The following is a 24,523-nucleotide window of genomic DNA, read 5'->3' on the forward strand; positions in this document are numbered from 1 at the left end:
TCCCCATTAAAATACCAACAGCATATTTCACAGACCTTGAAAGAACTCTCCAAAAATTCATCTGGAATAAAAAAAGACCCCGAATAGCCACAGCCATCCTGAGAAAGAAGAATAAAGTAGGAGGGATCTCAATACCAGATTTCAAGCTGTATTACAAAGCCACTATTCTCAAAACAGCCTGGTACTGGCACAAGAACAAACATATAGATCAATGGAACAGAATAGAGAATCCAGATATTGACCCAAACCACTATGCTCAATTAATATTTGACAAAGGAGGCACGAACATACAATGGAATAAAGACAGTCTCTTCAATAAATGGTGTTGGGAAAATTGGACAGATACATGCAAAAAAATGAAGCTAGATCACCAACTTACACCATACACAACAATAAACTCAAAATGGATACAGGACTTAAACATAAGACGGCAAACCATAAAAATTCTAGAGGAATCCACAGGCAGCAAAATCTCAGACATATGCCAAAAGAACTTCTTCACCGATACTGTCCCTAGGGCAATGGAAGCTAAAGAGAAAATAAACAAATGGGACTACATCAAAATAAAAAGCTTTTTTACAGCAAAAGAAACTATCAACAAAACAACAAGAAAGCCCACTGCATGGGAGAACATATTTGCAAATGGCATCACTGATAAAGGTTTAATCTCCAACATCTACAGGCAGCTTATACAACTTAATAAAAGGAAGATAAATGATCCAATAAAAAAATGGGCAACGGACCTAAATAGAATCTTTTCCAAAGAAGACAGAAGGAAGGCCAAGAGACACATGAAAACATGCTCAACGTCACTAATTATCCGAGAGATGCAAATCAAAACAACAATGCGGTACCATCTCACACCTGTCAGAATGGCTATCATCAACAAATCAACAAACGACAAGTGTTGGCGAGGATGCGGAGAAAAAGGAACCCTCGTGCACTGCTGGTGGGAATGCAGACTGGTGCAGCCACTGTGGAGAACAGTATGGAGTTTCCTCAAAAAACTGAAAATGGAACTCCCATTTGACCCAGTAATCCCACTCCTAGGAATATATCCTAAGAAACTGGGAACACCAATAAGAAAGGATATATGCATCCCTATGTTCATAGCAGCACAATTTACAATAGCTAAGATCTGGAAACAGCCTAGGTGCCCACCAGCAGATGACTGGATCAGAAAACTATGGTACATGTACACAATGGAATATTATGCTGCCAAAAAAAAGAAGGAATTCTTACCATTTGCAGCAACCTGGATGGAATTGGAGAACATTATGTTGAGTGAAATAAGCCAGTCAATGAAAGAAAAATACCACACTATCTCACTCATTTATGGATAATAAAGAACATTATAAACTTGAACAAAAAGATAGATACAGAGGCAGTAAAGCATCAAACAGTCTGTCAAATTACAGCAGGAAGGTTAGGGAGAGGTGGGGAAGATAAGAGATCAATCAAAGGACTTGTATGCATGCATATAAACATAACCAATGGACGCAAAACTCTGGGGGTGTGAGGGTATGTATGGGACTGGGGTGGGGGGGAAATGGTAAGATATGTACACATATAATACCTTAATAAAAAATTATTTAAAAAAAAGAAAAAGAGACTAAGAAAACAATCCCATTTATGATCGCACCAAAAGAATTAAGATACCTAGGAATAAACTTAACTAAGGAAGTAAAAGACCTCTACTCAGAAAACTACAGGACACTGAAAAAAGAGATAGAGGAAGACACACATAAATGGAAGAGCATACCGTGTTCATGGATTGGTAGAATCAACATCATTAAAATGTCCATACTACCCAAAGCAATCTATAGATTCAATGCACTCCCCATTAAAATACCAATGGCATATTTCACCGACCTAGAACTAACTCTCCAAAAATTCATCTGGAATAAAAAAAGAACTCGAATAGCTGCAGCAATCCTGAGAAAGAAGAGCAACGTAGGAGTGATCTCAATACCAGATATCAAGCTGTATTACAAAGCCACGGTTCTCAAAACTGCCTGGTACTGGCATAAGAACAAACATATAGACCAATGGACTAGAATAGAGAACCCAGAAATCGACGCAAGCCACTATGCTCAATTAATATTTGACAAAGGTGGCATGAACATACAATGGAGTCAAGACAGTCTCTTCAATAAATGGTGTTGGGAAAATTGTACAGATACATGCAAAAAAATGAAACTAGACAACCAAGTTACACCATACACAAAAATAAACTCAAAATGGATAAAGGACTTAAATGTAAGATGGGAAACCATAAAAATATTGGAGGAATCCACCGGCAGCAAAATCTCAGATATATGCTGAAGCAATATCTTCACCGATTCAGTTACTAGGGCAAAGGAAACTAAAGAGAAACTACACAAATGGGACTACATCAAAATAAAAAGCTCCTGCACAGCAAAAGAAACCATCAACAAAACATGAAAGCCCACTGCATGGGAGAACATATTTGCCAATGTTATCTCTGAGAAGTGTTTAATCTCCATTTACAGGGAACTCATACAACTTAACAAAAGGAAGTTAAACAACCCAATCAAAAACTGGGCAACGGACCTAAATAGATACTTTTTGAAAGAGGACATAAGGAAGGCCAAGGGACATATGAAAACATGCTCAAAGTCACTAATCATCTGAGAGATGCAAATCAAAACGACAATGTGGTACCATCTCACGCCTGTCAGAATGGCTGTCATCAACAAATGACAAGTGCTGGCGAGGATGTGGAGAAAAAGGAACCTTCGTGCACTGCTGGTGAGAATGTAGATTGATGCAGCCACTGTGGAGAACAATATGGAGTTTCCTCAAAAAAATAAAAATGGAACTGCCATTTGACCTAGTGATTCCACTTCTAGGAATATATCCCAAGAAACTAGAAACACCAATCAGAAAGGATATATACACCCCTATGTTCATAGCAGCACAATTTACAATAGCTAAGATTTGGAAACAGCCTAAGTGCCCATTAGCAGATGAGTGGATTAGAAAACTATGGTACATTTACACAATGGAATACTATGCTGCCATAAAAAAGAAGGAATTCTTACCATTTGCAGCAGCATGGATGGAACTGGAGAGCATTATGCTAAGTTAAAGAAGCCAGTCAGAGAAAGATAAATGCCACATGATCTCACTCATTTATGGATAATAAAGAACATTATAACCTGATGAACAAAAAGATAGAGAGACAGTGAAGCATCGAACAGACTGTCAAATTACAGCGGGAAGGCTGGGAAGGGGGAGGGAGGTAAGAGACCAACCGAAGGACTTGTATGCATGCATTTAAGCATAACCAATGGAGGCAAGACACTGGGGGTGAGGGCATGTATGGGAGTGGGGGGGGGCAATGGAGGGATATAGTCCTATGTAACACCTTAATCAATAAAAAAAAATGATATCAAAATGTAGCTGTTGACATATAAAAACGTTTTCAAACAACATTTTTATCCCATTATTTAAAAATTACATATTTATATGCATATAAAGTTTTGAAATGTGCATAAAAATGTTAATTTTTGTGGGTACTGTAATAAACTATTTTCCCTTCTTGCTCCCCTTTTCATGTATCTATGTATGCATGCAATTAAATATGTATAATGAATAGCTATTTCTGGCATAAATATAGTAGATGTTAAAATTTTTTTAACTTTCTTTTTCCTCCTTTCACTTGTCGATTTAGGTCAGACTTTCTCCAGGAAGTATTTTTTTTCTTCCACTATCCTTAAGTCTTCTCTTTAGTGTATTTCTATCCAACTGTAAGTTCTTTAAGGAGTTGTGTTTCATTATTTACTGGGCTACCTTACATGGGCATGCCTGGTTAAGGGCTGAGTGCTTGATGATGATCTGAATTCCTCAAAGACTGCTTTGAAGTCTGATGTAACAGTGCTAACTAAACCGTTAACCAGCTGAAATGGTCAGCAAATTGCCACTGTAGCTCCACCTTGTTCCTGGCGACAGTGTGGCTAAAATGGCTGTCATGCCAGTGCTTTCCCAGACTGAGGTGGCTGACTGGCTGGCTTGTAGATGGATGATGGTGCTGGGCCTTTCTGTGTAAATCCTTCTCAAATATCTTTCTTGTTCAAGGAGGTGGACTTTCTCAGGTTTGATTGCTGCCTTTGGTCAGTAGAATCTTTCTCATTAGAATCTCCATACACATTCTCAAGAATTCTCAATACTGTTAAAAGCATAAAGGATAGGCAGCAGAGAAACAATACAAAGGACTGGAAGATGAGAAAAGGAAAAAAGTGAGAATAAAATAATGAAGATTTATTACCTTAAGTATAGCCGGTCACTAAAATCAACCTAAAACACCCCTTGCACATATTAATACCTACCATTACACATGAAATTACTTTGACAGGGAAGTCTACACAGACATTGGTTTCCAAGGGACCTGTGCAACCTCTGTTGACCACACTTGGCAGCCCTCCAGGTTCGATACTTTACTGACTTCTGATCTAGCCTGCTCAAATACAGCCTCTGATAGATCTTGCTCTTAGAGGTAAAGATTATTCCAGGATTGTTGTAGGATAAAATGAGATGATAAATGGAAATATGTTATATAAATATCAATATATATAAAAGGCTAATATGCTAAGTGTCCAACCATCAACTGGTCACTATGATGCGTACTGACCACCAAGGGGCAGATGCTCAACACAGGAGCTGCCAAGCTGCAGTGACTTGGCAGCAGCAGTTCTCGGGTGACGCACCCTTAAACCAGAGAAGAGGGAACCCAATTCCTCATGGGGCCTTGCAATTCCACCTTCAGCTGTGGGTTATGTTGTTAATGGGGCACTATCGGCCCCGAATCTGGTTTACCACACACTTGCATTTGCATTCCACACCTTATATGAAAGCAACTTTGCAGAGTGCCCTCTCGCACTCCAGGACCCCTTGGGGGATGTTGGAGAGTTGGTTTCCCGATCCCTGCAGGCCAAGCCAAGAGACCCTGCTTAGTCCACAGACGCCCTTCAAGCCATGGCGCCACCCCAGGTGCAGCTGGCCAGGGAGGGACCACGGAAGGTTGGCTCTAGAGCGTGTCCAGCCCATCTCATCCAGTCCCGCCCCACCAACCACCTTCTAATTAATTTCCTTTCAATGTGCATGAATCTGTGTACTAGGTCACTAGTGTTTTATAAAACAACTAGGGGCCCAGTGCACAAATTCATGCACCTTGAAAGGAACTGTGGGCCACCAAGCTGTAGTGGGCACATGGGTGGGTCTCAGCCCATCCTCCGTGCCCCTGCCTGGCCCCTCCTGCCACGGTTCCTGGTCCCCTGTCTGCCGGCAGCCCCACTCCCGCCGCCGCTGCTCCCACACACTGACAGTGCCAGCCCCGCTTGCACCCACTGATGGCGCAGAGCAATTGGGGCCAGCACTGGTAGCGGGTGCAAGCGGCAGCTTTGGCACAGGCAGTGGGTGCAAGCGGCAGCTCCAACACTGGCAGCAGGTGCGAGCGTGGCCGGTGCCAACAGCAGGTGTGACTGGGGCCAGCACTGGCAGCAGGTATGACTGCCCGGCAGTACCGCAGTGCATGGGAGCAAAGAATTTTCAGTAACCACCAGAGGCTCGCCCCGATGACAGCAACCAGTGCCCGGACTTGGTCTGGTGCCCCCGCTCACCTGCTCCACCATCACACCAAGGCTGACGCCTACCATATTCCATGCTCTGCTGCCTGCTGCCGAAGTTCGCCATGTTCCATGCATGCCCCCTGGTGGTCAGTGCACATCATAGTGACCAGTTGTTCGGTTGTTCCACCATTCAGTCTATTTGCATATTAGGGTTTTAAATATATAGATATACTAGTACAAACGCTTGGTGTTCTTTTTGTAAGCTCCATGGTTTAATGTTGTCCAATAGTGTCCTCATGGAGATATTGAACAGATTTTAAATAACTGTATCTAAAGAAAAAATTTAAAAAAAAGAAGGAAAAGAACATCAAATACACCTACAGAGTGAAGAGAATTGAGTCCCCAGAAGGGAAAACATATCTGGGAGACACCTACACTGTGTATGTCTGAGTAGTGATTGTCACCTAACACCATGAAAAAGACGGTTTTTGTTTGTATGTTTGTTTGTTTGTTTTATTGTATAAAGTATTACAAATAGTAGTACATATGTCTCCTTTTTTTCCCCTTTGACCTTTCACCGGCTTCCCCTATGCCCCGGCATATGTGCTCACCGCCCACCCCACCCCCAGTGTCTTGCATCCATTGGTTATGCTTATATGCACGCATACAAGTCCTTCGGTTGACCTCTTACCTCCCCCCACAACTTCCCCAGCCTTCCCACGGTAACTTGACACTCTGATGCTCCTCTGCCTCTGTACCTATCTTTTTGTTCATCAGGTTATAATGTTCTTTATTATCCATAAATGAATAAGATCATGTGGTATTTTTCTTTCACTGAATGGCTTATTTCACTTAGCATAATGCTCTCCAGTTCCATCCATGCTGCTGCAAAAGGTAAGAATTCCTTCTTTTTTATAGCAGCATAGTATTCCATTGTGTAGATGTACCATAGTTTTCTAATCCATTCATCTGCTGATGGGCATTTAGGTTGTTTCCAAATCTTAACTATTGTAAATTGTGCTGCTATGAACATAGGGGTGCATATATCCTTTCTGATTGGTGTTTCTGTTTTCTTAGGACATATTTCTAGAAGTGGTATTACTGGGTCAAATGGCTGTTCCATTTTTAAATTCTTGAGGAAACTCCATACTGTTTTCCACAATGGCTACACCAGTCTGCATTCCATCCAGCAGTGAAGGAGGGTTCCTTTTTCTCTGCATCCTCTCCAGCCCTTGTCGTTTGTTGATTTGTTAATGATAGCCATTCTGACAGGGGTGAGGTGGTACCTCGTTGTTTTGATTTCCATCTCTTGGATAATTAGTGACTTTGAGCATGTTTTGATATGTCTCTTGACTTTCTGAATGTCCTCTTTCGAAAAGTGTCTATTTAGATTCTTTGCCCATTTTTTGATTGGACCATTTATCTTCCTTTTGTTACGCTGTATGAGTTCCCTGTAAATGTTGGAGATTAAAGCCTTATCGGAGATAACATTGGCAAATATGTTATCCCATGCAGTGGGCTTTCTTGTTGTTTTGTTGGTGGTTTCTTTTGCTGTGCAGAAGCTTTTTATTTTGATGTAGTCCCATTTGTTTATCTTCTGCTTAGTCTCTCTTGCCCTAGGATCTTTGTCTGTAAAGATATTGCTACGACATATGTCTGCAATTTTGTTGCCTATGGAGTCTTGTAGGATTTTTATGGTTTCCCATCTTACATTCAAGTCCTTTAGCCATTTTGAGTTTGTTTTTGTGTATGGTGTAAGTTGGTGATCTACTTTCATTTTTTTGCATGTATCTGACCAAATTTTCCAGCACCATTTATTAAAAAGACTGTTTTGACTCCATTGTATGGTCTTATCTCTTTTGTCAAATATCGATTGAGTATAATGGCTTAGGTTAATTTCTGGGTTCTCTATTCTGTTCCATCGGTCTATATGTCTGTTCTTGTGCCAGTACCAGGCAGTTTTGAGAACCATGGCTTGGTAATATAGCTTGATGTCTGGAATTGTGATCCCTCCAACTTTGTTCTTCTTTCTCAGGATAGCTGTGGCTATTCAGGGTCTTTTTTTATTCCAGACTAGTAGCCCTGTGCAAGAATTCAAGTGCCAGTAGCTCTCTGCGGGGCCTGGCTGTTCAGTGCCTGCTATCCAGAGGCTCTCCACGACCCAGAGGCCCTCTGTGGCCTGGGCAGAAAGCTGCCCTCATAACTGCTGGTTCAAATCAAGCCTCCTGACCCGGCCACTCCGCACCCGCTGCCCAGAGGCCTTCCACAGAGGCAGAACGCTTGCCTCATTGTTGCAGCGAGGAAGCAAACATTCTGCCAGGCCAATCACGCTGCCCACTCTCAGTGGCCACCCCCCAGGACCGGGGGACTCTGGCAGGGCTAAGGGGACTGGGCACCGCCATCTTGTGGCTATGGGCACCACCATATTTGTGATGGAGTGACGGTTTATTAGCTAGGATGAATTTTTATAGAGTTTGTTCTAGATCTTTGAAATATGCCATTGGTATTTTAATAGGTATTGCATTGAATCTATAGATTGCTTTAGGTAGCATGGACACTTTAATGATGTTGATTCTACCAATCCATGAACATGATATGTTCTTCCATTTGTTTATTTATGTCTTACTCTATCTCTTTTTTCAATGTCCTGTAGTTTTCCGAGTACAGGTCTTTTACGTCCTTAGTTAAGCTTATTACTGGGTATCTTAATGTTTTTTTGTGCAATAGTAAATGGGATTTTTTTTTCATTTCTCTTTCTGTGCGCTAATTATCCTACCTAATAATAGACAAATATGCAAATTGACCATGCCTCCGACACACCCACAAGCCACGCCCACAAGCCATGCCCAAAGCCGATCAGAGCGAGAATGCAAATTAACCCAAACCAAGATGGCTACAGCCACAGAGAGCAAGGTTTCCTAGGTAACAGAGGAAGCCAAGCTTTCCGCCTGCCCTTGCCAGGCCTAAGCCTCCACTCAAGCTACAAAGCTTCAATTATAGAAGGTAAATAAATTCAAACAAATGGCGGCAGATTGGAGCTTGAGAGAGCAGGCCAGGGTTGCCGCCTGCAACAGGGGAAGCAAAGCTTTCTACACACCCTGGCCGGGCCCACCCGCTTAAGGCAACAAAGTTTCAATTGGAACCCCAACACAAATGGCTGCCGGCCTCGGAGGGAGCCCCAGGCTTGGCTCCGCTCCAGGCTACAAAGTTTCAATTGTAGAAGGAAAATAAATTCCAGATACCAGGGCCTCTGCTTGGGTTGCCAGGGGGCGTGGCCGGCCTGCAAACCACCACAGGCCCCTCGCTCAGGCCGCCCCACACCCCAAGGGAACCCCCACCTGATCCGGGACACCCTTCAGGGCAAACCAGCTGGCCCCCACCCCTGTACCAGGCCTCTATCCTATCTAATAAAAGAGTAATATGCAGATTGACCATCACTCCAACACACAATATAGCTGCCCCCATGTGGTCAAAGATCCTACCCCCATGTGGACACAAGATGGCCACCACAAGATGGCCAGCAGGAGAGGGCAGTTGGGAGGCACCCGGCCTGCAAGGGAGGGCAGTTGAGAAGGACCAGGCCTGCAAGGGAGAGAAGTTGGAGGTGATCAACTCTGCAGGAGAGGGCAGTTAGGTGTGACCAGGCCGGCAGAGGAGGGAAGTTGGGGGCAAACAGGCTGGCAGCAAAGTGGTTAGGGGGTGATCAGGCTGGCAGGCAGAAGCGGTTAGGGGCAATCAGGAAGGCAGGCAGGCAAGCAGTTGGGAGCCAGCAGTCCTGGATTGTGAGACGGATGTCCGACTGCCCGTTTAGGGCAGTCAGACATCCCTTGAGGGGTTCCATATTGGAGAGGGTACAGGCTGGGCTGAGGGACAACCCCCTCCATGCATGAATTTCGTGCACTGGGCCTCTAGTTGGTATATAAAAAGGCCGTAGATTTCCGGGTGTTAATTTTGTGTCCTGATACATTGCCAAATTCATTTATTAGGTCTAGTAGTTTTTTTATGGAGTCTTTGGGGTTTTCTACGTATAGAATCATGTCATCTGGGAATATGCACAGTCTTACTTCTTCTTTTCCAATTTGGATGCCTTTTATTTCTTCTTCTTGTCTGATTAATATGACTAGTATTTCTAGTACTATGTTGAACAGGAGTGGTGAAAGTGGGAATCCTTGTCTTGTATCTGTTCTTAGGGGATATGGTTTTAGTTTTTGCCCATTGAGTATGATGTTGGCTGTAGGTGTGTCATATAGGGCTTTTATTATGTTGAGGTATGATCCCTCTATTCCCACTTTTCTGAGAGTTTTTAACAAGAAAGGGTGTTGGGCCGAAACCGGTTTGGCTCAGTGGATAGAGCGTCGGCCTGTGGACTCAAAGGTCCCAGGTTCGATTCCGGTCAAGGGCATGTACCTTGGTTGCGGGCACATCCCCAGTAGGGGGTGTGCAAGAGGCAGCTGATCGATGTTTCTCTCTCATCGATGTTTCTAACTCTCTATCCCTCTCTCTTTCTCTCTGTAAAAAATCAATAAAATATATTTTAAAAAAAAGAAAGGGTGTTGGATTTTGTCAAATGCTTTTTCTGCATCAATTGATATGATTATGTGATTTTTGTCTCTCATTTTGTTTATGTGATGTATCACATTTATTGATTTTTGGATATTGTACCATCCTTGCATCCCTGGAATAAATCCCACTTGGTCATGGTGTATGCTCTTTCTAATGTATTGCTGAATCTTATTTGCTAGAATTTTGTTGAGTATTTTAGCATGTATGTTCATCAAGGGTATTAGCCTATAGTTCTTGCCTTTATATGGTTTGGGGTTTATGGTAATGCTGGCTTCATAGAAAGAGCTTGGAATTGTACCTTCCTCTTGAATTTTTTTGAATAGTCTGAGGAAGATAGGTTTTAGTTCTTCTTTGAATGCTTGGTAGAACTCCCCTCTAAAGTCATCCAGACCAGGGCTTTTGTTTTCTGGAAGACTTTTGATCGCTGTTTCAATTTCATTGTTAGTTATTGGCCTATTAAGGTTTCTTTTATTCTTCTTGGTTGAGTTTTGGGAGCTTGTATTTTTCTAAGAATATGTCCATTTAATATAGGTTGTCCTTTTTGTTGGAATAGAGTTGTTCATAATATTTTTTCATAATCATTTGTATTTCTGTGGGATTGGTTGTTACTTCACCTCTTTCATTTCTGATTTTGTTTATTTGGGTCTTCTCTCTTTGCTTCTTGGTGAGCCTGACTAGAGGTTCATCAATCTTGTTTATCCTTTCAAAGAACCAGCTGTTGGTTTTGTTGATCTTTTGTATTGTTTTTTGGTCTCTATTTCATTTATCTCCACTCTGATCTTTATTTTTCCTTCCTTCTGCTTATGCTGGGCTTTTCTTGTTGCTCTCTTTCTAACTCTTTGAGTTGTCGGTTAGATAATTTATTACCATTGTTTCTTGTTTTTTGAGGTAGGCCTGTAGAGCTATGAACATCCCTCTCAAGACTGCTTTCGCTGTGTCCCATAGATTTTGGATTGTTGTGTTTTCATTGTCGTTTGTTGCCATGCTGCTTTTTATTTTTTCTTTGATCTCTTTGACAACCCAGTCATTGTTTAATAGCTTACTATTTAGCCTCCAGGTTTTTTATTTTTTATTGTTTTTATTGTAGTTGATTTCTAGTTTTATGCCATTGTGATCTGAGAAGATGCTTGATATGATTTCAATCTTCTTGAATTTGAAGAGACTTTGCCTGAGTCCCAACATCCTATCTAATAAAAGGTTAATATGCAAATTAACCGTCACTCCATCTCAAATATGGTGGTGCCCATAGCCCCAAGATGGCAGTGCCCAGTCCTCCTACACCCACCGGAGTCCCTCAATCCCATTGTGAGTGGCCTGGTGGAATGCTTGCTTTGTTGTCGCGTCAATGAGGCAAGCTTTCCACCCTGGCTGCAGAGGGCCTCTGGGCAGCGGGCACGAAGCATCCGGGGGGTGGTGGGGAACACTTGTGTCGTCGCCCCGGCATCGAGGCAAGCATTCTGCACCCGGCTGCAAATGGGCCTCTGGGCCACGGAGAGCATCTGGGCAGCGGGTACGGAGCAGCCAGGCACCGCAGAGAGCTGCTGGCACACAGATTCATGTGCAGGGCTACTAGTATGGTCTATATTTAAAAATCATCCATGTGCACTTGAGAAGAATGTATATTCTGTGGCTTTGGGGTGAAATCTTCTGAAGATGTCAATTAATTCTATCTGATCTAGTATGTTATTTAGGATTGATATTTCTTTGCTGATTTTTTGTTTAGAGGATTTGTCCAGTGGTGTTAGTGGGGTATTAATGTCCCCTACTATGACTGTATTGCTGTCAATCTCTCCCTTGTTAGCCTCCAAAAGATTTTTTTATATATTTGGGTGCTCCTGTATTGGGTGCGTATATGTTTACCAGAGTTATTTCTTCTTGTTGGATTGCTCCTTTTAGTATTATGAAGTGGCCTTCCTTATCTCTTTTTCTGTCCTTCACTTTGAGATCTAATTTGTCAGATATAAATATTGCTACCCCAGATTTTTTTTCATTTCCATTCGCGTGAAATACCCTTTTCCATTCCTTCACCATCAGTCTGTGTGAGTCCTTTTTTCTGAGGTGGGTTTCCTGTAGAAAGCAGATATATGGGTCATGTTTTCTTATCCACTCAGTTACCCTATGTCTTTAGATTGGGGCATTTAATCCATTTACATTTAAAGTTATTACTGATAGGTACTTGTTTGTCGCCAATTTTATTTTTTATGCCTGTGTTCCTTTTTCACTTCCTATTTCTTCTTATTACAGCAGACCCTTTAGCATTTCTTGCATTGCTTGTGTGGTGGTGATAAACTCCCTAATTTCTTTTTAGTCTGTGAAGCTCCTAACTTTGTATATTTCATCCCATTCCCTTCTGTCCTGATGTGTTTCTGTTGAGAAATCAGTCGCTAGTCTGATGGGGGAACCTTTGTAGGTAACTTTCTGTCTTTCTCTGGCTGCTTTTAAGATTCTTACTTTGTTGTTGGTGTTTGCCATTTTAACTATAATGTGCCTCGGTGTTAGTCTTTTGGGGTTCATTTTGTTTGGGACTCTGTGAGCTTTTTGGACTTGAATTTTTTCTTCCCTATGTCAGGGAAGTTTTCTGTCATTATTTCTTCAAACAGGTTTTCTATTCCTTGCTCAGATTTCTCTCCTTCTGGCACCCCTATTATACAGATGTTGTTTCGTTTTGTGTTGTCCCAAAGTTCCCTTAGGCTCTCCTCTTCTTTTGTAATCTTTTTTTCTAGATGCTGCTCGGCTTGGTTATTTTTTCCTGCCTTGTCTTCTAGCTCACTGATGCGGTCCTCTGCTTCTTCTAGTCTACTGTTGATGCTTTCTATTGAGTTCTTTATTGCAGTGATGTCATTTTTCATTTCTTCTTGGTTCTTACACATATTGTTGAATTTGTCTTCCAACCTTTTTATCGACCTTATGACCATTTCTCTGAATTCTTTCTCTGACATATTGCTTACATCCATTTTGTTTACTTCCTTTTCTGGATATGCCTTCTTTTCTTTCGTATTGGGCTCTTTCTTTGTCTCCCCATGATCTCTCCTCTACAGGTGTCTGGTTATGTAGCGCTCTCTCTCCTGCGTTGATTTAAAGGCACAATATCAACACAACAAGGCACAACACACAAGGCACTGAACACAAATGTATTCACTATACTAATAGCCCCAAATAAAGGTGACCACCAGAGAAAAGAGAATTACGGGATAAAAAAAAAAAAAAAAAGAGTGCAAAAATGATATTGAGAAAAGGAAAAAAAATGTGAGAGAAAAGAAGGAGAATGAAAAAGAAGGGGGAAAGAACTATTTATATGGGGAGAAAATGCCAATAGAACAACAACTATTCCAAAAAAAATTGCAAACAACTAACACCCAGATATGAATGCAAACTACAAACAACTAATAACAAGCAAGGAGAGAAAAAATGGAAGAATACAAAAAAGATAATGGGACATGGAGAAAGAAGGGCAAATCAAAACAAAACAAAACAAAAAACATAAATTAAAAAAACAAAAAATGGAAGAGAGAAAAAAATTGGATGGTGAAGAAAGAGAAAAGTGTGTATGGACTTGGAGCAGGGGATCAGAAATTAGATATATAAGTAGGATGAATTTTTAACGGGGTAAAAAGAAGGAATAGGGAAAATCTAAAGCAGGAATAGGGTAGGAGAAACAGGACAACAAAACGGGAAAAGTGAAGGAGAGAGTGTTGGCATAAAGGTAAAGTTGAGATAGAGTAAAATGATGCTAAAGGAAAAATGAAAATAGAATGTAGAACACTAATCCCAAAATAAAATAAAGAGAAAATAAAATGAAACTTAAAAAAAGTAAAATAGTAGTAGTAATAATATTGATTAAAAATAAAAATATAATAATTGAAAAGGTAAAACCAAGTGAGAAAAAAAATTCGTTTCTTAAGTAAAAGATAAAAAATAAAAATGTGCAGTAGTGAAGGTCATCCTCTACTGTTCTGTTCAGCATGCCTGTTTCCTGTCAGGTAGTCAGGACAGTATTGAATTTCCCTGTGTTCCACAGCTCCTCTGTGTCGTAAGCCACAATCTTTCTCAAGCAGGCAGCATTTCATTGTTATTCAGCCTGCCTGTAGTTGTATTTACACAAGAGTCAGTTTGTGATTCAACCCCTGGGTGGCAGTGTTTCTGTTTTGACATCCGGGGCTATAAGTCCTCTCTATCTAGTATTTAGAATTTATTTTCCCTGCTGCACTTAATACTGGTTTGGGGGTATGGACTGCCCCAGAGCTGGTTTTCTGATCATTTCTCCCTGCTCTGATCCCCAGGTTCCACAAAAACAAATTTCTCCTGCAGTCTCTGAGAGTGTTTTTAATTGGGTGATCGTATGTATTGGAGTTAATAATCAAAAGCAATGATTTAAAGAGAAAAAGAGCCAGAGTAAGTGCGCAAACTCGCGACTCTGCTCACATCTCTGTGCAGGTCTTTTTCCCTGGCACAGCAGTGCAGCCAGTTTACTGGTAAAGCTTCAGGATGCCTTTTTGTGCCCAGCCCAGCTATGGGTTGATTTCTCGAGTTCCCTTCTGTCTGCAGCCCTGTGATCCCCCTTCCACATTCACGGACTATGCTCGCCCCAACATCCGCGGATTTTGTGGGGCGCAGACTTCCTCTCAACCTCCAGAACCCACTGAGAGTGTTTCTCCCTTCAGCCTGGATCGCAGACCTCAACTTTCTCTGGGCGAAATCTGACCTCTCCGTAAGAAGGTGCAGAGCTTGTCCGGTCAGCATATTTGCGCTGCTTGAGACCCAGTGTTTGTGGGTTCGCAGCTGGTCCCTGGGTGTTGTGGTTGTAGGGTCCCGGGAGGTATCCGAAGGTAAGGCTAGGCTTCCGATCACAGCCACTCTCCCCTTCAAGATGGTGCAGTCTCTGCGGCAGAACTGGTCGCTCCCGGAGAGATTTCAGCAGCAGTGGAGGCTGCCTGGTTAGGGGAGCCCAGTCCGGCAGTCCCCAACAGTCCCTTGGAATATAGCTGTCCCTCACTCACAAATAGACACTCCACGTACATCCACACACTCTCCTTTCGTTCTCTCACTCACACACTATCTTGCAGCCTGCCTTCCAGTCGGCAGCCATCTTCCAGAATGATTCTTTATAGAACTCACTTCTCCAGGCTTCTGTGTCCTGCAGTGACTTACTGGCTAAACCCCGCTAGAAACTGATTGAATCCGAAAGACGGGTTTTTTGAGTGCCCTCAATTATTAGAATTATTTTCTTTGGAGGTAATTTCCCCAAAAGTGCTTGTGATTCCATTGTCAATAAAACTATTGACACTTCCTTAAATTGTCTGTTAACTTATGGTAAATTACAGTAAGAGTTCATGTGGCCCCCTCATACGCTGTGGTCACACTGTTTTAATTACTAACTAAATTATGATAAGGAAGTGACTAAAACATTAACTGCCGCTGCTCTGCTCCTTCCATGAAAATGACCCGTTTTTCCTTCCAGATTCAGCGCATGACACTTCCTATCAGCTCCTCACCTGAATGCATGACTCTTCAGTCTCAGGACTTGCAGAATTATTGGAATGCCGTCCTAAGGTTGTGGAGTTCTGCGTTTCTGGGCATTTTGGTTCTATGGAGAAGCAGCCATTCCCTCACTCCAAAGGCAGCCTGAATGGTTTTTTTTCTCCCTAGGAAAGAAGCTTCCTTGTAACTTTCTTGATACAACAGTAGCAAAACAATCATAAACAGACTGGGGAAGTTTGATAGTTTGGGGATACCTTGTCAATTACCTGACCTTGGCATGGGGCTTCCTCAAATTTGCATTGTCTTGGGGTCCCTCCTATGACTATCTTGGAGAATAAACACTTTCTATTAATTTCCAGTGATTTAATTTTCCTTTTTCTTTTTGTAACAGGTCCAGTTAAAAACAAGAAAAAGGGTAAGTTCCGGATTTGATTAAATTGCTGTCGTGTCCTATCTTTTCTAAAATTAGAAGAAAAAGAATCCCGGGAGTGGGATTTTTATAGTCTGGTTGTCTGTTATTTTATTCACTCACATGGGATCTTCTTGAGTGTTATAGATTCCAAAGGAAAAAAAGAGATTGTTTCTCAGTGATGATCCACAAAAGATAGAATTGCTTCTCTGGCAACATATGAATGTTGATTTTGTTTTTCTTTCTTGCTCCTTCGTCCATACAATTTAGTTTCTCTCTCTTTCATTTATTCTTACTTGCCCCTTTCCCCTGCCCTTCTTCTTTCTCTTTTTCCCCCTCCTTTAACAAGTCAGTGATCAGGTATTAATGAAATCCTGAGACAGCCTGTAGGGAGTAGGTATATATACTACCTCCTGATGGATGTCAGTACCCTATTTCTTGGCCTCAAAGTTATCCCTATCGTATATCTCAGATAATCAGGGAAGGTATTTCTTGCTTTGGGGTTTCAATATAATTTTCTCTGTAATGGAAAAACTAGGCTGGAGTAATACCCTGATCTTTTAGTCTTTTCAAAGAAGCTCTAGTTGAGCAGATCCATTGTGCCACTGTTGGGTCAGTAAGTCTGTGGTGTGCTTGCCATAGGACTAGCCCAAGTGCTTGCTTACTTAAGGAGAACCCAAAACAGAACAAGTTCCAAAAAAGTGTACAGGATCAGGCAATATGGTTCACTCCTTGGGACTAAAGAACCTATTGCAAAACCAGTTCTAAATATCTATTTGTTTATGTGTTCTGACCTAGGAGGAAAATAGAGTGAAATTAATCACTTTTCATTAAAATGTTTTAAGTGAAATGATTCTGTCTGTTAAGATTTCTGGAGCTTTATAGAGTTCATTATCATCCCCAGACTAGCCACAAAGACTGACTTCAGCTGCTGCCTACCATTTCTCTGAGCACAAGGGTGCTCTGGTGGGTTGAGGTGTGGTGGCTACATGAAAAACCTCTGTCCCTGCGGTAAGGAAGCCTGGCCTCCTGTGGACCTGAGCTGAACAAAGCTGGAAAACAGCCAGAGAGCTGGAGCTAGAGAAAAAAACCTTTTCTGCAGAGCCTGGGCATTCACCAAGAAAGTAAATTTGACTTTCAAACATGCAGTTTTTAACACTTGTCATATTCCTTTAAGACAGACATTATAACAAACCCAGAATGCTCACCTGGCTTGAAGGACACCCTCTGCTCCTAACACAAGCCTGGGGATGACTTGCCTTTCTAATAAGTAGACTTGAGAGTACGTTCTAATCACAGCTACTAGTATTTTTTTTTCTACTTGCTTGTTCACTAGACAGTGAATAAGCATCTTATGTTTGTCAGGAGTAGAGATACAGAGATGAAGAAAATGGTGCCTTCCCTCAAAAATATCCCAGTGCAGTTGGAATCATGGAAGTACACACACAAATAATTACTATCTAGTCTAAAAAATGCTGTCATCAAAGCATGAACAGCATGCTTGGGAGCACCAAGAAGGAGCAAGTACTGGTAGTTCTCCTTGGGAGAGTGAGGGACCAAACTCAGAGAAAACAGTATTTGACCTGGACTTGAAGTATGAGGGGAAAAAAAGAGGGGGGATGACACTCCATCAAAGGGAATAGCATACTCAGGTCTCACAGAAACATGAAAGAGCATGGCATGTTTAGGGAGAAGCAAGTAGGCTAGTGATTTCCCAGAGGGTAGGGCATGTGTGTGGTGGAAAGCAGCTCCCAGTCTCAGTGTTATCTGATGGGTGAGCCCTGAGAATGGCAATAGAAGACAGCTGTCTAGGCCAGAAGCTCTGGAATTACATTCAGATTTCAATACCTCTGCCAAAGACTTGGGTCACTGCCTCACACTGCTACCTGTGTATGGGCCATTACTGGGAAGAGATGCATAGAGGACTTAAACATCTACTTTGACTGAAAGTGATTTAGAAGCCATTTAATACAAATTTCTATGGACACAGTGAATAGACACATACCTGAAGAGTTCATTTAAATTGAGTTAATTTCCATTCTTGAATGGAATTTCTCTCTCTCTCTCTCTCTCTCTCTCTCTCTCTCTCTCTCTCTCTCACACACACACACACATTTTCACTCACTTGCCTTTAGTTGTTCTTTCAACTACCTGGACTTTGCTAATAGGTTAGCAAAATACCCTTTTGTAAAGGTTATATTTGAAAAGAATGTATACTTTCATCTAAGACTACAAAGGGTAACTTTCTAAGTACAAAAGTCTCTGGGCTTTTGTATCATGAAGTGCTTTGTTAAAATAAGGAAATCCGGAGAACAAATTCAATCCTCTAAAGCCATCTTCTTGGTCCAGGGGTCATGCTCCTCTCTGGGCCTGCTTTCTGCGAGTATGCAAGCACACTTGACTAAAACTGAGTGCTGAGGAGCAAAGAGGACCAGCTGCAGAACTAGATCACAGCAAGAGCTTTTCCCTAAATGCCTTCTAACATTTTCATAAGTGAACATTCTTTGTTTACACTGCAACCATTATTCTCTTTGACTGGAGGAGTTTCTGGCTGTAATTCTTCCAAAATTACATTAGCAATCACAAGAGATGCACAGTATTGACACCAAGGTTGTACTACCCACAGAATACCTCTAGCTTGAAAAATTACTGTGAGGCCTGCAAATTCTGGAACATAGCACAGCCCAATGTGCACAGTCTTCTGTGTCCACACAGCCCAGAGAACAGTGAGGGAGAAGCAACCCTTACATCCAGACTAGGGAAGTTTCCTGACTGCCAGTGGGAAGTCAGTGCTCCTTAAGGAACCTCAGTCTTGGGAGGAAACTTAAAGAAGTCACTGATGGAGAAACTAAGGCTCCGGGAAAGGAAGGGATTTGCCCAAAATGTGTCCATGGCGGATTTGGGAGCTATGGCTTTATCTCCTGACTACATGTTCTTTCCACTACACTAGCTGGGATTGAAACTTGGGTGCTGAATGAGACTTACTTGGAAGCTGCCCGAATCTGAAGGAAAATGGCTTTCCTGTTCAGCATCTTGAAATTGGCTAGATCTAGAAACTAGGAAGATCCAATATTTTGCTTCTAAGTGCAGTGAAAATGCTGAAGCTCCTACCTCTAGGTCTTTATGGCAATAGGGCCTTCCCTGGGAGAGAGGCTCTCAGGACCTTCCTTCCTTTCTTCTCCTGGCAAGGAGCCCCACAATGACCCCATTGTTTCATCCCAAATGCAGGTGTGCTTAGACATGGACAACTGGACTTTTGAATATGTTGCCATGGGTATTTAGTTTCTTGAACATGCAGCATTATTCTTAAAGGAGGACATGCTAAATCAGACAAGATTCTTCTGCTTACGAGGCTGCAGAGCAGGGAATTGGGGAGCAGTAAGGAGGTATTTAAGTGAGACTTGAGAGGGTTGTATTTAAAACTAAGAAAGTACCATTGGTGAAGACATTGTGGTGGAGTCTGATAAAAGGCTTCCATTCCTGAGACTTCCACCAAACTGTGAGAAAATGGGGAAGGGAGGAAGGAGACAGCCACCTGTGACCACCTACAGTGCTTGAATGGGCTGCACAGAGCAGAGGAACCAAGCAGGATGAGCTGCAGGTTTGGATTCAAGACTGCAGTTAGCACTCACTGAACATAACTATATGCTGTTGGGATTGTCAGGAGGACTGGAACTTGGAATAGGAGGATTGGGACTGTTCTGAAAGGATAGTGAGGACAAAAAGGGGAGGATTTGGTGGGCTTGATTAATAATACATTCAAGAATAGGAGAATAGGGCCTCTGAGGAAAGACTGAGAAGCTGGATTATTTAGCCTATAAAATAGAGGTTAATAGGTGACAATGTCTTTGAGAATACAAGGGTTATTATATGTATGATGGTAACTATTCTTCTCTATCTACACGAAGACCTTAAACTGTTGTAGAAGGGATTTCAGTTAAATATACAGAAAAACTTCCTAACAGTGAGGGGTAATGAACGTTGGGACATGTTACCAAGGGAGTGTGCAGAATTTCCTTCCCCGGAGATGTTTAAAAATAAGATTGAGAGGTCAGCTGAGAAAGTAGTCTGCTGCCTCCTCCTCAGCTTTTCCTACTCCCAGCCTCTCCTTCTTCCCCTCCCTCTCTCCCTCCCTCCCATTCCTCATTCCCAACAAGCACTTCCTCCATGACCCCAGTTCCTGTACATCTGCCTCCTATAGGAAACCTTCCTGCAGCTGATGTTACTCCTAAGGGCAGGCTGTCCTCCTAGCTTTCTCTTCCATCTGCATCAATCCACCAAACAAGAAAGTAAACATGAAGCCACTCTCTTTGACAATAGCCCAATTCTCAGTATTCTGAAAACTGGCCACTTGGTAATTCAGATCCTTTGGACTCAGCTGAAATATAACATCCTTTATAAAGCCCTTCCTGACCTCTTCAGCATTTTGTCCCCACCGTGAATATGGCACTTCTGCTTTCCTGTGACTGTCTCCTCTCTAGACTGAGCTCCTTGAGGGCCATTTATTTCTATTATCTTCAAACCCAACTCCGTAAATGACTATTCATGAAAGGAGGTGGGGGGAGAAATGTGTGACAAAGGTGTTCACCTCTTTAATAGCAGGAATTCTCAGAGTGCTGACTATTTGTCATTGCAAGTCCATTGAACTGATAGTATATCCTCACTCAATAACTACAAATAGAACACTGACTCTTGTTTTTCAGGAAAGAAGGCAGGACCTCCTGGGCCAAATGGCCCCCCAGGACCTCCAGGACCTCCAGGACCCCAGGGACCCCCAGGGATTCCAGGGATTCCTGGAATTCCAGGAACAACTGTTATGGGCCCACCTGGCCCTCCAGGTCCTCCTGGTCCTCAAGGACCTCCTGGCCTCCAAGGGCCTTCTGGTGAGTTCCTGTTTTTCCGCCCTCCCCCAGGCTCCTTTACCAGTACTTTAATAGAGCAGGGGTGGGTGATCCTGAGAGCAGTTTCAAATGCTTCTGGTGGTATGGCTGTGCAATAAAAAATGCAGGTCTCCTAGCTCAGTGTAAAACTAGAGATTAAACAAGCCAGTAGGATCTGACCTGCTCTAACTTCTTGTTTATACCAACCTGTCCAGGAGTCACCTGTTCTTGACCTGTCTCAACCCTTCTATCACAAGTTCTCCCTTACTCTAAGCCAGTGGTCAGCAAACTCATTAGTCAACAGAGCCAAATATCAACAGTACAATGATTGAAATTTCTTTTGAGAGCCAAATTTTTTAAACTTAAACTTCTTCTAACACCACTTATTCAAAATAAACTCGCCCAGGCCGTGGTATTTTGTGGAAGAGCCACACTCAAGGGGCCAAAGAGCCGCATGTGGCTCGCGAGCCACAGTTTGCCGACCACGGCTCTAGGCCTCCCTATAATGGGCCAGTAGACTCATATGAGCCTGAGACAGAGGCCCTGAGGGTTCACTGAACTTCCTGTAGGAGATGGATTGGGTCTGCTCTGATTCCCAGCATCTAATTCCTGTGCGGATGTTGATATGGGGAGGAATGTTCAGGACTGGGCAAGATACCAGCCCTACAACAGTCTTATCCCATGAATTCTAAGATGCTCTTCTTAGAGGTAGACAAGTAATTGCTGAGAGTCAAGGAGTTGAAAACTTATGAATTACTCAGGCTATTGGAGAAGCAAACCCAGGCATCAAGACCATCCTGTCGAGGAACCAAGTGCTCCTTGTACTACATCCTTACCCAACCGCGTTACCCATTCGAAAAACATTTCGTCTCTTTGCATCTTTCCCTATGGGCCCAGCAGGGCATTCAAGAAATATAGATGCAGATCCAAAACTACCTAACTGGATTTGACAGGAGTCAGATTGCCTGGGCTTGGACCAGTTCTTATTTCCCTCTCCTGCTCCCTTTCTGTATCCTGAGGTTTTAAAGAAATGAACTCTTTACAGCTGACTTCTCTAGGTCCACAAATTCTGCAGCAGGACTCAGATTCTTTGATTCATAGTTCAAACAGGGCTAATCAGTGTTACCGTGGCCACAGGAGATGGAGTTGGATTTTTTTTCCATTTAATCTTTCCATGAATATTAATCGAGCACTTTCTATGTGTAAGAGTTGTTCTTGTTCTCGTGTAGTTTATGTCCTAGAGGAGGAGAGAGACGATTAAAGAAGCAGGATACTTACAAATGGCAATGTACTCTATGAAGAAAATTAATAGAAATCAAGCAAAAGGCTAAAGACTTGTCTCAGGGTCACACAGTGTCAGGAATGCTCTTTCATCTGTCTCTATGGGTGTCAGTAGGACTTGCTAGTCAGGGACAAGTGACAGACGAAAGGGTTGGCTGCAGGGATCACGGGCTCCCTGGGTGAGGAGAAATGGAAGTAGGAAGAGTGAGTCTTCTAATTGGCCTGTCCTCTTTCACAGGTGCTGCAGATAAAGCTGGAACTCGAGAGAACCAGGTTGGCTGGGCATTGCTCTCTTTCTGGGGAGGAGGGAAGGCCACAGACTAGAGCCACCTTTGAGTTTTCCACCTATTAAATTTGCTCAGGCTTTATTTTGTGAGGATACACTGGAGGTTCTGAGGTTTTTCCCTCAGAGGCACTCCTGTCTTTGTGAATACAAAAGCTTTGCCCCACGGTCTGCCTTTAGCTCTGGGAACTGAGTTCTCCCTTGGCCATTTTCCCCATTCCACAGGAGACAGAGGGTTACCATATCCACACATGGTAGTCAGGTAAAATGAGCCACTAGACAGGCCTTATTCACCTTGGCCTCCAACTCCACCAGCCACCCCAGACACCATGTCAGCACTCAGACTGCCTGGGATCAGGAGCTTAGAAGGTTAAGAGTACGTCCTTGAAAATCAGCCAACCAGCTCCAGGCCAGCCCCAGCCTTAATGGCCTGAAGGGCTCCTCCCTAGTCTTTGAGCTTCCTAATCTGTCTTTATTGGCAGGTTCTGCTGCCTGGCCTTGTTTCATCTCAGCCTCCCTCACTACAGCTGTTTGGCCACAATTAAACCTACATAGCTGCATAGAGCTTGATGGCTTCCAGGGCAATTTTGTATCCATCACCTCATTTGATCTTCAAACATTCTGTGAGAGAAGCCATAAATTTCCTAATCCCCACTTCACAGTGAGGAAAACGAGGCTCAGAGGCATTACATTTGGCAGAGGTCACATAGCTAGGAAGTGGCCAAACTACAAAATCATATTATCCTCTTGTCACACTGTAGTTATTAGCATCCCAAGACGGGAGAAGGATCAGAATTGGAATCAGAAAGGAAACTAGAAGTCAGAGGTGGAAACTGGTGGCTGAGTGAGCAGTCATTTCTCACAGTGACTCTTCTCTCTATCCTTGTCATCCTTCCAGCCAGCTGTGGTGCATCTGCAGGGCCAAGGGTCAGCAATTCAAGTCAAGAATGGTAAGAGTCAGAGTCAGCTCTGTAGATAAGAGGAGCTGCTCCTCCTCTTTACTCCCAGCTTCCAAATAATCACCCAGACTAGTTACTCCCAGACCCCTGAGATACCCTGGGCACTAGGGGGCCATTCTGTACTCCATTTTGCCCTCTGCTGTCTGTCCTGGGTAATTGCTTGCACCACGACCAGCTGCAACACCCAAATTGCAATTAGAAACACTGGTGAGGAAGCTGAAAGGGACTTGAGACTTCATTTAGATGGAATGGAATTGTTGGGAGTTGGAGGTGCTGTCAGAGTCACCATGAGGATATGTGTAGTTTGATCAACATTTTCACAATACAAATCAGGGAAGGGAAAAACTACATAACTTCAAATAATTGTCTGGTAGGTCTGTACAGGGAGGAGGGGGGCATGTTAGATTCTCCAGGAAGTATGCTATGCTAGTGTCTATAAAAAGGGAGAACGGGTGTAATGAGGTTAAGAAACACCAATTTAATGTAACTCCTGCTTTTAAGAGATGGGGAAACAGAGTCCCAGAGAGATTGGACAATACCATAATAAATCATAGTGCCTTATATTTGTATGGTACTTTACAGTTTTCAACATGCTTTCTTTGTATTTTATTTTATTTTATCTTCACAACAGCCCTATGAGGTAGGTATTAGCTCCTTCTTACAGAGCCAGAAACTGAATCTCAGAGAGGTTAATTAACTCACCCAAGATTTCAGTTAAGTGTAAGAACTTGGATTCAAAACCACATCTGGCTGACTCTTTCCACTGCACTGTGCTACTTCAGTGATGTGTGTGTACACACCACTAAGTGATTAGGTTAATTTTCTCCCCCAAAGAGACATTCACTAAATAAAAGTGTTTTGAAATAATGTCCAGTCCCCAAGATGCACAGAGCCTAAAATGCATGAACCCCCAGGAGCCTTGGGAAGCAGCAAGCCAGCCAAGATGCCAGATGCGTACAGAGCTTGGAGGGGAAGGGAAGGGCTGGGCTGTGAGTATGAACACAGTAAATGAATGTTAAGGAACCTACTACATGGGGACAGCTTTGAAGAGGCCAGTCAGTTCCGACATGGCTGGGCTC

At 42.7% G+C, this 24,523-nt stretch overlaps 1 protein-coding gene across 4 annotated transcripts in view; it reads left to right on the forward strand.

Annotated features, from left to right (window-relative positions):
* EDA (ectodysplasin A) overlaps positions 1–24,523 on the forward strand; it is a 625,000-nt gene that overhangs the window by 596,574 nt on the left and 3,903 nt on the right. For all 4 annotated transcript variants that reach the window (XM_079764896.1, XM_079764897.1, XM_079764898.1 and 1 more), the window contains exons 3-6: positions 16,024–16,047; positions 20,745–20,924; positions 22,441–22,475; positions 23,384–23,435. In XM_079764896.1, the coding sequence (XP_079621022.1) occupies positions 16,024–16,047; positions 20,745–20,924; positions 22,441–22,475; positions 23,384–23,435 (291 nt within the window). The remainder of the gene's footprint in view (positions 1–16,023; positions 16,048–20,744; positions 20,925–22,440; positions 22,476–23,383; positions 23,436–24,523) is intronic.

The sequence above is a fragment of the Cnephaeus nilssonii genome (assembly GCF_951640355.1).
Source record: "Cnephaeus nilssonii genome assembly, chromosome: X".
NCBI lineage: Eukaryota > Metazoa > Chordata > Mammalia > Chiroptera > Vespertilionidae > Cnephaeus > Cnephaeus nilssonii.